General features: G+C 59.9%; 2 protein-coding genes across 2 annotated transcripts in view; both read left to right on the top strand.

Annotated features, from left to right (window-relative positions):
* STK40 (serine/threonine kinase 40) overlaps positions 1-5660 on the top strand; it is a 37760-nt gene extending 32100 nt beyond the window's left edge. Inside the window, 5 exon segments of the mRNA XM_032622497.1 lie at positions 984-1128; positions 1266-1385; positions 1827-1911; positions 3285-3308; positions 3310-5660. Coding sequence (XP_032478388.1) covers positions 984-1128; positions 1266-1385; positions 1827-1911; positions 3285-3308; positions 3310-3504 — 569 coding nt within the window. The 3' untranslated portion in view covers positions 3505-5660.
* A 6637-nt stretch (positions 5661-12297) lies between these two features.
* Positions 12298-13956, top strand: EVA1B (eva-1 homolog B). Its single transcript, XM_032623865.1, has 3 exons — positions 12298-12489; positions 12902-12999; positions 13282-13956. Exons 2-3 carry the CDS (start codon positions 12933-12935, stop codon positions 13692-13694), a joined length of 480 nt encoding a protein of 159 aa, XP_032479756.1. The 5' UTR covers positions 12298-12489; positions 12902-12932; the 3' UTR covers positions 13695-13956.
* The last annotated feature ends 285 nt before the right edge of the window (positions 13957-14241 follow it).

The following is a 14241-nucleotide window of genomic DNA, read 5'->3' as shown; positions in this document are numbered from 1 at the left end:
GAACTCCCTGCATCAGGAAGACCTGGACTGGGAGACCAGAGACCCGGGCTCTGGGACTGGCCTTGTTAATACCCAGCTGTGTGACTTTGGCCCTCAATCCCCCTCTCTGAGCCTCAGTCTCCTTGTGGGTTAAAAGCTGAAAACAGTCCTGCCTCCCTACATTGTTAAGAGGATGAAGTGGGGTGGCTCAAGTGGGTTTTGATCCCAGGTCTGCCTTTCATTGACTCTGTGCCAAGCACAGGCCTCAGCACCGGGCATGGAGCTGTGAAATGGCAGCCATGGCCTTGCCCTCACAGTTCATAGTCTGGTTAATACCTGTGTGACCTCGGGAAAGGCACTGACCTCTCTGGGCCTCTATCTTCTCATCTATAAAATCGGGATGATAATAGCCCCTACTTCATTAGGTCCCTGTGGGATTAAATAAGGCCATAACCCAGTGTCTGGCTCAATAAACCATAGCTGGCATTGTCATTACCAAAAGGAAAGCTTGAAGTTCACTGTTCCCTCAAAAGTCAAAGCTCAGGGAAAGCTCCTGGGAGAGTTAGAGCTCCTGGGAGAGCTCGTCTGCTGCAGAGGCCGGACCAGCGCCCGAGAGCTGGCAGTCAGCAGAGCGGGGCTGGTGCTGTGAGGAGGAGGCGTGAAATGTGCCCAGGAGGGTGGGCTGCACAAGGCCAGGTGTGACCCTTTCCCCTCAGGGGTCGCGCCAAGGCGGGGCATCCCCCCCGTGGAGCCGGGTCTCCAGAGCACGAGCGGGAACTAGCCTGAGGAGTGGAGGAGGAACGAGCGTGGCGGAAGCTCAAGGACTGGGCCCGTGCGGCTTGCTGTGGGAGGAAGCGTGGGGCGGGGGTTGACTGGAAGTGAGGGTGCCAAGGTGGAGGGGTCCTGTGGGGAGGACTTCAGGCGCGAAGCCAGTAAGCCGAGGGAGTGCCAGGGCCATTCTCCACCAGCCCTGGGCTGAGTGTGCGTGTCCGTGTGCCCTGCAGGCCGGCCGTACCGGGGCAAGCCGAGCGACATGTGGGCCCTGGGCGTGGTGCTCTTCACCATGCTCTACGGCCAGTTCCCCTTCTACGACAGCATCCCGCAGGAGCTCTTCCGCAAGATCAAGGCCGCCGAGTACACCATCCCCGAGTGAGTCCTCCCTCCCTGGAGTCCAGCCCTTCAGGCTTGAGGGCTGGAAACAACACAGTGAGGCTTAGAGTCCTGGGTCCAAGACCCAGCACCAGCCCACCCCGCCTGAGCCTCTCCCTCTTTCTCTCCTGCATCAGGGATGGACGGGTTTCTGAGAACACCGTGTGTCTCATCCGGAAACTGCTGGTCCTCGACCCCCAGCAGCGCCTGGCTGCTGCCGACGTCCTGGAGGCCCTTAGTGCCATCATTGCGTCGTGGTGAGTGGGCAGGAGCAAGGCCGGGTTCTGCCCACCTGTAGGCACTGTCCTGCCCCCGCAGAAAAGTAGCCTGAGGTTGGGCCCGTTTCTCCTCCAGTCAGAGTCAGATCTCCAGATTCTCCTGATAGGCAGGGTTGGGAGGGTGCAGGCAGAACTCAGCGTTGAGCATCTCCTGCGTGCCAGTCCATGCCAACTATGGGATGGGTATTATCTCACTGAGTTCTCACCACAGTCTGCGAGGTGGAAATTGTCCCCCGTTTATTGGGTGAGGGAATTCCCAGGCAGTCCACTGGTTAGGACTCTGCGCTTTCACTGCCAAGGGCCTGGGTTCAATCCCTCGTCAGGGAACTAAGATCCCACAAGCCTCGTGGCCAATATGTGTGTGTGTGTGTATGTATCTATATACCTGGAGCCAGCCTGACTTACCTGCCTCCCCTGCAGGCAGTCCCTGTCCTCTCTGAGCGGGCCTTTGCAGGTGGTTCCTGACATCGATGACCAAATGAGCAACGCAGACAGCTCCCAGGAGGTGAGTTGGGTAGGGCAGGGCTGCAGGACCCCCTCGGCCCCTTTCCCAGCCAGGGCCTCCTCGGCCTCTCCCTGGCCCTTGGAGCTGGGAAAGACCTAAGTCCCCAGCCTGAGCTGCCTAGGGCCGGCCTTGGGTCTGGCTCAGCTGGCAGTTCCGTGGCCGGAGAGAAGGGCTGTGAGGCGGTCGAGGAGGAGGCCCCACAGTGGGGAGGCCTCACGGCAGCTCAGCCTGGCCCTCCCTCGGCTTCCTCTTCCTGCCTAGGCCCTGGCTCTGCCATGTGCCGGCCCTTTAAACGGTCACACTGGTCTGCCCATCTGACTCATGGGGTTCTCTCTTGCCCTTCCTGCTTTTAGTTTTTCAGATGATTCATTTTCTCCCAGTTTTCTCTCCTCCCCTGTTGCCTGCACTGGAGAAAGTGCTGGGTCCGGGGTCGGGGTGGAGACCAGGGCGCAAGGCAGCAGCTAGCGGGTGATCTTAGGGTGCGTCCTGGAGGGCAGGGCTTGGCCGAGCCTGGGGAGGGCAGCTGTAAGGACCCTCCCTCTCTGGGTCACCCTGGAGTCCCACAGCAAGCACTGGGCAGGGAGGACCGGACGGAGCCAGCCTGGGACTACAGCAGAGCCTCTTGGCCCTCGAAGAGAGAGTTCCAGGCCCTGCCCCCCAGCTCCCACCCCCTCCCACGGCTGTTCAGCAGCTAAAAATAATCATCACTAGCATGTAGTGAGTGCCCCCCCAGTACGCCTCATTCAATCCACACTACAGGCCTATGTGTCCTGTGTTCTTACCTCATTTCACTAAAGAGGAAACGGGTTCAGAGGTAATTTTCCCCAAGTCGCACAGCTTGGAAGTAGTGGCTGAGCCTCGAACCCAAGTCTGATTCCACAGCCCTGCTCTCCCCCCCTGATGATTAGCACAGGGACCGCCCACTTCAGTTTGTGACTGTGCCTGGGCTGTCCCAGGGAGCTCAGCCTGGGACAAGATGGAGAAACAGGGCTGCCCAGGTGCTAGCACCCCAGCCCCAGGCCGCTCTCTTAACACTATACCTGCCCCGGTCCCTTGAGAGCCTCTGTGAGGGGAGATTACTGCCCCATTTCACGGAGGTGGGTGGGACACTAAGCCTTCTGAGGGACCTCTTCCAAGGTCAGTGAGTTACGGGAGATCACAGGTCTGAGTGACACCCAGGGTGGCCAGCAAGGCGAGGTCCAGGTTGGCTGGAGGGCTTCCGGGACCCACACTCTGGGGCCACTAGATCCGGCCCCAAGGGTGTGGTGCCTAGGGAGGGAGGCCCTTGAGGCGGCCGGCTGACACTGCCGCGCTCTTCCCTCTCGCATTTCCGCCTCTCTCTCTGCCGGGCCCTGTGGGTCTCTGCCGCGCAGGCGAAGGTGACAGAGGAGTGCTCCCCAGGTACGAGTTGAGACCTACATGCGGCAGCAGCTGCTGCTGGCCGAGGAGAAGAGCTCCGTGCACGAGGCCCGCGGCTGGGGGCCCAGGCGGCAGCTGGGCAGCATGCCGCCCGTGCGACGGCTGGGCCACGACGCGCAGCCCGTGAACCCCTTGGACGCAGCCATCCTGGCGCAGCGCTACCTGCGGAAATAGCAGCCTCGGGCAGGGGCACCGGCACCACCCACCACCTCTTCCCGGCCCCCAGCGGACAGCCTGGCTGCCCGGCTGGGCCCCGTAGTGCTGAACTCTCTCCTGGACCGCACCGGGGATGGGGCAGGGACAGCCCAGGTCACACGTGGGGTCAGCAGAGGTACCACGGAGCTACCTTTTGGAATGATTGCTTGATTGTTTGGTTTTTTAATCTGAGAAGCCTAGATAACTAATCTGCTTTTAATCATGACGTTTTAATCTACCTCTGTCTCTTTAACCATGCTGTCTCTGGACTGAGTGAGAGGGAGGAGGAGGGAGCCCGCCCGCCTGGGGCCCGACCGACCCACTGACCCCCGGGGGCAGCTGCCCCCCACAGTCCACATAAGCTGAAAGTGCAGCTCGCTGCTGGCTCCCAACATGATGTGCCCCGCCTCCCCACTGCCCTCCCAGGCCCCTCGCAGTCTGTTTTCCTCCCTCCCCTTCTGACCCCAGGCCCCTCGGTCCAAGTTTTGGAAAACTGTCACCTCATCTTAAGCGGAATTCAAATGTATTTATTTTTGTACTGAAACCAACTTCTCTCCCATCTCTAGGTGGCTCGGCCCATGCCACTCCCTGCCCCCAGCCTGGCTGGACAGCAGGGAGTCCACAGCCCCCGACGGGCCCCCTCCTCGCCCCCAGGCTCAGAAGCCCCTTCTGGCCTGTCCCCTTCCACCTCCAGCCCACCAGTCCCTCCTTGTTTCTGGTGATGCGGAGGCCTTTCTCCACTTGGTTCTTTCTCTCCCATCTCAGCTTCTCTGAGGTGCTGTACACCCGCATCAGCCCCGGTTTCCTCTTCCACCCCTCACCGTGGTACTGAGGTGATGCCGACATGGATGGGAAGGGTGCCTGGTGGGGGGGCTGGTGAGGGGTGCTCTGGTCCAGCTGTGAACAGGCGGCCCTGTTTGCACGCTGTCTCGCTCCCCTCACTCCTCTGTGTTCAGAGAACCGTGGGGGCATCTCCTCTCCCGCCCCTGCCTCGTAACAGAGGTGGTGTCTCTCCCAGCAGACCACCAGGGGCGCCAGGGTCCTTCCTGGGGGCTACAGGGCTCGTGGGGAGAATCGTAGGGACTGGGGGGGCCCAGCCTGGCTTGAGAACAGCCCTGCTGCCCTTTTTGAGCCGAGATTTTGAAGTGGATGCCCGTCTTGCCAGAAACGCTGTTCTCACCAGAATGCCCGCTCTCCCACACTGGACTTGGCCCTGCCCAGTGCCAAGCAAAGACCTTCCCCTGGCCTACCCTCCCCAGACCCCTCAGAGCAGCTGAGCGTTCCCCTTCAGGCAGCCCTGGGCCCTCGGGCCCTTCCTGCCTGCCTTCTCCCCAGTGGGGAGGTGACAGAGGCCTGTGTGACCTTGTTTCCCAGGGTGTGAGCTGCCCCCTCCCCAAAAGCTGACTCACTGTGAGTGACTTGGGCAAGGTCCCAAACCTCCTTGTGCCTCAGTTTCCCCATCTGGAAAAAATGGGGCCACCTCTTGCCAGCAGTAGCAGGGCCGCCCACGCCCCTTCCTCCCCATGCCCCCATCCCAGCACGTGGGCGCCTCGTGCCTCTGCCTCAGTGGGTCCGTGGGAGCCCGCCTGAGCCCAGCACTTACTCCCCTGAGCACCGGCTCCGCCTGCCTCAGCCGTCCAGCTGCTGAGAGCCAGGGTCTCGTGCTGGGGTGGGGGGGGGTGGGGGTGGGGGGCGGGATGCCCTCTTTTCTATATTTATTTCAAAAAGAAGTCTCCTGAAGGAGTAGAAATGCAGTCCGGCCCAGGGCTCCCAGCCCCTGTGACTGTCCTCCCGTGAGGGCCTCACCCGAGCCCTTTGTCCGGCAGCCTGCCCAGACCCTCCGGGCCTGCTTGCCTGGTGGTCTTTCTCCTCCTTTTCAAAGCAATATCCTCCAGGTCTGCAAAGCCTGTCAGACAGACTGGTCCCTTCCAAGGTCAGCCCACGTGTCTGGTTAATTTCTGGCAAAGCAAATGAGAGGAGTTTGGGTCTGCCCTCACTGGGTGTCACACGCTGAGAGAAGTCCTATTGTAATAAAGCAAAACGGGAAAAGTCACAAAAAAGTTTGTATAAAGTCATATTTTTGTACTACATGGGGACTCTTCCTGCATGTCAGCAATAAAACTTCCTGATCTGGAGCCAGCGTGGCCTGTGTCGTCTCTTACCCTCCTCGCCGCGTCTCCATCTCTCCCACCCAGCCAGGCCGTGCAGGATTCCTGTAGCTCTTGGCTCTGCCACCAGCTGCCCTGGACGGGCGCTCCCTCACCCTGGCAGCCGTCACTGTCTTGAATGGGGGAGGGGGCCAGAACCTCCCAGCAGTCTCCCGGCCCCATTGGTCCAGCCTCCCGCCAAGTGCCCAAGGGGGAACTCCCCCCTTGGCTTGGCTTGGCTCAGCCCAGACCTGCAGACCTGCGCAGGAAGGAGGCGTCCCAGAGCAGCTGCCACTATCAGGGTATGGGTCGTCTCTCCCCTCCAAACAGCCATCTGGGATGGGGGAACCCTAGCCAGACAGACTGCCCGTGTGCCCATGTGCCCATCCAGGGCAGCTGGGGTAAGAAGCGCCAGCCCAGGCCTTTTCCTGCACCACCCTCCTCTCCATAGGAAACCAAGGGGGCTTCCTTCCTTCCTTCCTTCTTTCCTTCCTTCCTGCGCCTAAATTTAGACTTTGCAGATTGAGCACTGGAGCACTGAAGCTAGAGGTGGGCTGGCCCTGTCCCCAGCACACCACGGCACACAGGCAGACCCACTTTTGTGCCGGAACCCACACAGGCCCAGGTCACGAAAGGAGCAGAGATCCGTGCCAGAGACCCCCCTTCCCTGGCAGGTGTCCACACAGCAAGAGGGGGGTGGCGCCTCCCCAAGGTGTGGGAAGGCCCTGATTCTTTGCAAATTCTTCAGGGCGGGCCCCGGGGCCACCATCCCTCCCTGTTCCCACAGCTACCCCAGCAGCCAGGTGGCCCCTATCTTCCTGGCCACTCCCGAGCCTGTACAAATTGCCTGTTACCTTATCTGTGGCACTGCCCCACTCCCAGCCCACCCGGGCCACACTCTGCTCCACCAGCCACGCCCCCTGGGCCTCATCTCCATTTCGGCCTCCCTCTTGTGCCCCCGACCCGATCAGCCTCTGTTCTGCACACAGGTATCACCTGGGCACCTACGTGTCGGGCTTAACTTCAGCAACACCCGAGACAGCAAGTCACATGCGGCCAGGGACTTTGTTTTGCTCACTGTGTCCTCAGCACCTAGAACTGGCTGGATGCGCAGCTGTCACGCCAGAACTGTTGCTTCATTGATCTAAACTTCTTAGATTGCCCTTTACCAGTTTTTCTTGTGAGCCCTGGAAGCAAAGCAGGGGGAAAGTACCAGAAAGGCGGGTGTGATCAACAGCCTCCTATGTTCCTGAGGAGTCAGACAAGAACGGAGATGTTTCCACCAGTGTTAGCCACCGCCTGGTCCCCAGTGTCCTCAGGCAGAAGAGCTTCAGAGAGAAGCCAGCCTGGAGCTGTGGCGCTGTCTCACGTGGGAAAGGAAGTGAGGAGACAGAGGCTTGGAGGCTGAGCTGTGCAACCTCCAAAGCCAGGTTAGCCTTGACTTTTGCCTCTTTCCCTCTCGTACCCCATGTCCAACCCTCTGTTGAGCCTGCTGGCCAGCCAGGCAAAACCTGACCACTCCTCACAGCTCCTGCGACCACCCTGTCTGAGCCCCCTCTTCTCCCTGCTCCCACTCTTCCCCTGCAGCAGCCCAGGGGCCACAGGTCAGCCAGAGCGAGCCTTTTAAAAGTCCAATGTTGTCCCTCTCCTGCTTAACACGCCCCCCCCCCCCCCACGGCTTCTGTACACACAGCGTAACAGCCAGAGGCCTGTGTGTGGCTTAGAAGGCACTCTCCACCAGGCCCCGTCTGACCTCCCAGCCCTCCCCTCCCTCACTGTCCCCAGCCACGCAGCCTCCTTGCTGACCCCAAAGGAGCCAAGCAGCTTCTACCTCAAAGCCTTTGCATTAGCTTTTCCTTCTGGGAGGCTCTTCCCCCAGATACGTGCATGGCTCACTTCCCTCGGCTCAAACTCTCACCTCCTCGGAGAGGCTGTCCCTGGCCACGTCCACTGGGTCTTCCCTAGCCCCTTCCCCTGCTTTATTTCCCTTCATTGTGCCTATCACAGCCTGACACTACAAGGTATGTGTGATTATCGATTGTATCCGTCTCCCCTACTCGGATGTTGAGCTCCACGAGGGCAGGAGGATTTTCTGTGTGTCCATGGTGGGGTGGGGTGGGGGGGAATTGGGGGCTGGTCGTCACAATGACAGAGGTTGGGGGGTGCTGCTGGCATTTGGGGGGTGCGGGCCAAGGCTCCAGACAACCCCAGGAGGAGGACAGATTCTACATCCTGCTCGACATGAGTGAAAAACGTGTTTATAATTACCAGAGCCAAGACTCTAACTCCATTTTATACATAAACACAGAGGACTTGTGTATACACTTGTGTATACACATAACATACACTGAATTTTCTGGGAAGGCAACTACTGTGTAAAGTGAAGGAAATTTGTACTTTGTTTTGTTCAGAACTTTACCAAGAGTTCACAGTTTCAGACGCTGACATAATATATCCCAGCATCGGTCTGCACTCGTAGCTGTCACCTTCCTGACAATTAATGACTTCACAAATACACAGCATTGCCCTGTATTTCTTTTATATTACAGGACAAAAAGGTATGTACATTTAAAAATATTATCTATATTAATTCAATTATATAATTATTCGATTTAATTATATATTAATTTTAATTAGAGGTGGGTCTATTAGCCATAAATTTCACTTCAGGAGCATACAAGAAGCAATTAGAAAATATCATGAAGGGAATTCCCTGGCGGTCCAGTGGTTAGGACTCCGCGCTTCCACTTCCGGGGGGCACAGGTTCAACCCCTGGTCAGGGAACTAAGATACTGCATGCCTCACGGCGCAGCCAAAAATAAAAAAGGAAAGAAAGAAAATATCGTGAAAATGCAGCTTTGGGTCTGACAGGATGGAGAACCATGGCCTAGAGCTGCCCAGTGGAAGACTGTTAGGGAACATGGCTCTGAAGTTCAAATCCAGGCCCTCCCATTTACATCCATGTGACTGCACACAGGCTACTTGACCTCTCTGAGCCTCACTCTCCTCCTCTGTGAAACGGGAGTCATGCTACAAACTACACAGGGTTAGTGGGAGGATTTGAAGTGTTGAGACGAGCACGGCGTTTAGCAAAGTGCCAGGTACCTAGAGGATACTCAGTACCCATAACCGTTATTTACTCATTTCGCAGACTTTCACAGTGCCTCTTCCCAGCAGCTGTCCCAGGTGCTAAGGGGGCATTCAGAGGACTTCGCAGGTCTTAGGAGACCTTGAGTCCCCTTCCTCCTCCACCCAAGATCTAGGCAGCCCCTGACCTCCAGGTGGGGTGAGTGAGGCCCCAGTGTCAGGAGCAGAGCAGCCAGGGCCAGCCCCAACCTGGGCCACTGGGGAAGGGGGCAGAGTGAGGCTTTGCCTTGAGCCCTGAATGTGCCAGGCCTCCCGAGGGCCCCCCCAGAGGCTCTGGATCTCTCAGCCTTCTGACCACCCATTAATACCTGTCTTTCCTGTATGTCATCTTAGGAACACTCTGCACCTCCCAAGGTGACAAATCTTTAGTCACACAGGCAGACAGGAAGACAGAAAGGCAACCAACAAATGGGCAGGTGGGCAGGCAGCAGGTCAGCCACAGGCCGACAGACAAGAAGGAAGTCAGCAGGTGGACAGGTGGGACGCAAGCCAGGCAGGCAGGTGACATATATGCAGAGAGATCCCAGCCAGCATGACCAGAAAGCAGGTGGCTCGGCAGACCTACAGACAGGCTGGTGGGCAGGCAGAGGCAGACAGAAAAGCAGATAGGCAGGTGGCCAGGAGGGCATGGGGATGGGGGCGGTGAGGGGGGATGGCCCACATGGACCAAAGGCTTCAGGCCCTCTCCCAGGGCCTCGAGGAGCAGCCCCCAGCTTCTTTGAACCCTCCAGGGCAAGGCTGCCACTTCTCCCACCTGGCCTGGCTTGGCCACGTGCATCCCCCTGGAGAAGGCAGCCCTCTGGGTAGCTCTCTCTGAGGGACCAGCAACCATCTCAAGCCCCACCCTGCTCCAACACAGCCATCTGCTTCACCAGGGTTGAGTCACACCTGACCCACTCCAAACACACGAGTCACACGCCAACCCAAACACAGGCACACCCTTGTCCATAGGTAGCGATACCCAGAGGTCTGCATAGCACAGATGCGAGGAAACAGCTTAACACAAACACATCCAATATCTTAGAGCCCCTACTCAGAGAGGCATGCACGTGGACCCACACAGAGACACAGGTACGTGCCATACAAACCGACGCACAGCACCCTCACACTCAGGGTCAGTTATACACGCATGGCCGCAGCACACACTGATATCCATGTGGACGGGCAGGCATCCAACATGTCAGCGCAACCCATGGAAACCCACAGCCAGTGGTCAGATTCCAGCCTCAGCTTCCCCTTGCAGTCCTGGCCAGGTCTTCCTCTCACCTCCCCGGTCTCTCCCGGCTGACGCCTCCTGCAGGAGACCTGCAGTACAGCATCCAGAACTCTCTTCTCTCCTGTCCCCTGGGTGACCTCAGCCACTCCCCGGTGTTCAATCCACCTTGTGTTGAGGACTGGCAAACACACTCCCAAGGCCAGACTCCTCCGGACTGCGCCTGCGTGTCTGACGGCTCCACCCAGATACTTATGGACCTCTCAGATCTAACCACCTGAAGTGAAACTTGGATCCCTAAATCCTGCTCCCCACCTGAGCTTTCCTCAGGTGCTCAGGCCCAATACCAAGCAGCTGTCCTACATTCCTGCTTCCCTCACATCCTCATGCAATCCAGAGAGTCCTGCTGCCACTCCCTTCAGAATCGCAGCCTGGCTCACCTCCTCCACTGGCCATCCTGGTCCAAGCCCTCCGCCACTGCTGGCCTGGATGGCTGCCAGCCTGCTCACTGTTCTCCCCGCTTCCATTCTTCCCCTGCGGCCCCATCCTACCCTGAGCCCCCAGGGGGACCTCTCCGAAGTGCATCACAGAACCATGACGCTGTCCTGATGGAAACTCTCCAGGGGCCCCAAGCACACTTGCGATAACATCCAAGCTCCTCCGCAGGCCCACCGGCCCCTTCGCAATCACCCCATCACCCGTCCCCGCGCCTCGCTGCCCCTGGGAGAGGTGCCCCCAGACGCTCCTACCTCAGGGCCCTTGGCCTCCTTCCTGCCCTGACGCTCTCCTCCAGATCCTGGCACAGCTGCCCGCTCTTCTGGATTCAAGCCTCTGCCCCGTGTCACCTGTGAGAGCTGCCCCAGGTGTTCCTCATCACCCTTCCCCACTCCATCACCCTCTGAGCACTTAGGAGCACCCAAGACCATCTTCCCGTACTGTCTCTCCGCCTTAGCGTCAGTTCCAAGAGGGCAAACATTTGTGTCTGTTCTGTTTACTGCTGAACCCCATTACCAGGAAGTGCTAGGCAGACCAGTTAGCAGTTGTTGACTAGTGGCTGAACGGATTTATACACAGACATACCCACCCCACAAAAATGCTCAAGCAGATACAACACGAAGATAGACACACAAATATACGAATATGGGCAGAAACACCTCCACACATGCTCACAAAACAGACTAAACAGTCACAGAGACATCAAGAGTCCCTTCCCCTCCCCGTGGGAGTCATCCTAGTCGCTTCCCTAACCAGATCTGCCCTCTGCTTGAACCCAGTCTCAGGACTGGGAGTGGGGGGTTTCCAGCCTGGACAGAGAAGGGGGTCACTGGCCCACAGGCCTCAGGCTGTGCCTTCAGCTATGTCTGCAATTTCCTCTCCCCCTTCCTTCCCTCCTCCTCTCTAAGGCTCCTGCCAAGAAGGCCTCCCCCTCACCCCATCCCAGCACAGGAAGGGGGGCCCAAAAGCGGGGGCCTGGGAGTCTGGGCAGGAAGAAGACCCGGCTGGATGCTGATCACACACACACCGCAGGCACAAGCCCTGAGGCTGCGTGGAAATGCGTGCACGTGCACCAGCAGGTTTAGCCCAGAACCAAACACACCTCTGCCCCGGTGCAGAAGAGCACAGGGGCCAGCGGAGGCCCCGGGCTCGGTTCTGCAAGGCTGGCCTGGGCCTGGCTTGAAGCCAGAGTCCAACATTCATTAACCCTGCGTGACCAGAGCTGGGCCAGCTGGCCACACTCACTGCCTGGGCCCTGGGAGGAGGGGAGGAGAGCCCCGGCCCTGGATTGTGGCTGAGGGTCTGGGGGAGGGTTGGTATCTGAGCTAGGGAAAGGGGCAGTCTTCCCTGGGTGAGGGGGCCTCCTGGGAGGAAGAGCAAGGTTTAGGGAAGGGATTAAGAGCCCATGGTCAGAGAACAGTGGATTCAAATCCTGACCGTCCGGGTTAAGTTATTCAGTCCCTCTGTGACTCGGTTGACTCATCTGTCAAGTGGGGATTATGGTCCCCACGTTATAGGGTTGTTAGGATTAAATGAAAAAATATTGTAAAGGATTTAACACTGCCTGGCACCTAGGGAGAACTCCATCCTCATTATTATTGTTATTAGCAGCCTGGGGGCGGGTTCCTGCAACCGGCCTCCCCAGCGGTTTCCTGTCGGGGAGCAGACGGCCCCTCAGGCCTCGGCCCCACCCCACCCCTCCTCCCTGCAGCCCTCCTCTCCCCTTCCTCTCCCGGCCCTTTTCCTCCCCGCCTCCCCCGCCCCGCCCCGCCCAGTCCCTCCTCTTTCCTCGGAGGAAACTTTCCGCCGGCTGGTCCATCGGCCCTTGTCCGGCCCGCGCTGCCGCGGCCTGGGATCCGAGCCGGGCGGGCAGGTGACCGGGACCGGACGGGGCGGGAGCGGCCGGGCCCCGGGTGTCTGCGGCCGCCGGACGCGCCGGGGCCGGGCAGCGGGGCGCTGACGGTGAGTGAGCCCGGGCCTCCGGGCCCGGGGGTCCCCGCCGGGCGGGCGGGATGGGAGCGGGAGGCGGCTTCCCTTCCCGGAGCCCGCCCAGGGAGTAAGGAAGGCGCCCGCGTCTCTCTCCTCCATCCCGATTCCCGGACGGCGAAAGCGGGCCTCGTTTGGGGAACCCACCAGGGGACGGAGCCTCCTGCGGCTCACTCCCCCGACCCTCAGGTGTCGGGGCGTCTGCGCCCAGGGGAAGGGTCCCCCAGCCAGGGCCCAGGTCGGCAACGAAGTTAGGAAGCCGCTCTCCCCAGGGTGGATGGAGCCTGGCTGGGGCTGCCCTTTCAGAGAGCAGAGCTGCCCCGAGGAGAAAGCGGGGTCAGGGTCGGCTCCAGACGGGGAGAAGGGTCTGACCTTGCTGACCTCGCAGGCTGACAGGGGAGCTGCCCCCCCAGAGAAGCATGGATGCCCCCCGAAGGGACATGGAGTTGCTCAGCAACAGCCTGGCGGCCTACGCACACATCCGCGGTGAGGGCAGACCCCGGGACCTGGACCCCTCCCTGCCTCCTCAGGCCCCACTCCACCCCTTCCCTCCCCTCCTCCACGCCCCTGCCACTGTAACCACCCTTAGCCAGTCACTTACTCCCAAACCGCCCCCCCCTCCCCCGACTTCACGATGGCGGCTACCTAAGGTCCCTCAAATAGAGGGTACTGTCCTTGCCCCCCAAACTTAGAACCTGGAATCTTATAGAGATGGGATGACTCCCACGCGCCAGGCCCCCTCCGTGACTTCTGCCCTCTGACCCCCAGCTAACCCCGAGAGCTTCGGCCTCTACTTCGTGCTGGGTGTCTGCTTTGGCCTGCTGCTCACCCTGTGCCTACTAGTCATCAGCATCTCCTGTGCACCCCGCCCGCGGCCCCGAGGCCCCACTCCGCGCCGGGACCCCCGCAGCAGCACCCTGGAGGCCGAGGACGACGACGACGATGACGATGAGGATACGGTGACTCGGCCGGGCCCCGAGGTGTCCGCGGAGCCCGACGGGCCCCTGAGCGTCAACGTCTTCACTTCAGCCGAGGAGCTGGAGCGGGCGCAGCGGCTAGAGGAGCGGGAACGGATCCTGCGGGAGATCTGGCGCACTGGACAGCCAGACCTGCTGGGCACCGGCACGCTGGGGCCCAGCCCCACGGGCACGGGCACCCTGGGCCGCATGCACTATTACTGACCGGCCCCCAGAGCGTACTGGATATGCACAGGGGCTTCGAGCTGCCCCAGGACCTTTGGACTGCCCCTGCCCACGGTGCTATGGAGGCCCCGCCCCCACGGCTCCCCTGGTGCTGTTGGGCCTGGATTCCCGTCCCCTGGGAGACACCCTTCCCCCGTCCAGCCAGAAGGCCCTGGGGGTAGGGCAGGACACAGGGTCCCCATCCCCTCTCTGGGGGACGGTTAAGAGGTGACGTGACCAATGAAAGCTGCATTCTCAGTGACTCAGTCTCCCTCTGTTATCCTTCCCCCTAATGACTCCCAAGCTCTTGCCATGCAGGGGGCCCCAGGGCTGAGACCCCTTTACCAGGCTGACCACCTCCTTCCACCCACCCGACGCCTCAGCACACATGCTTGCGTTCAATTCACACATGGCAAAAACACACTCCTGCACCCACACTCCACCGCCTCACCACAGACGCACACACAAAAATCAACCGCATTCCTTACCAATGCATTCCGTACCGGCAAACGCCCGGGTACACGTTGCCCCTGTCCCTACAAATGCC

This window comes from Phocoena sinus, chromosome 1 (genome assembly GCF_008692025.1).
Source record: "Phocoena sinus isolate mPhoSin1 chromosome 1, mPhoSin1.pri, whole genome shotgun sequence".
NCBI classification, from domain to species: Eukaryota; Metazoa; Chordata; class Mammalia; order Artiodactyla; family Phocoenidae; genus Phocoena; species Phocoena sinus.
The sequence above is the reverse complement of the archived record's forward strand: the minus strand, read 5'-3'. Positions and strand labels throughout refer to the sequence as shown.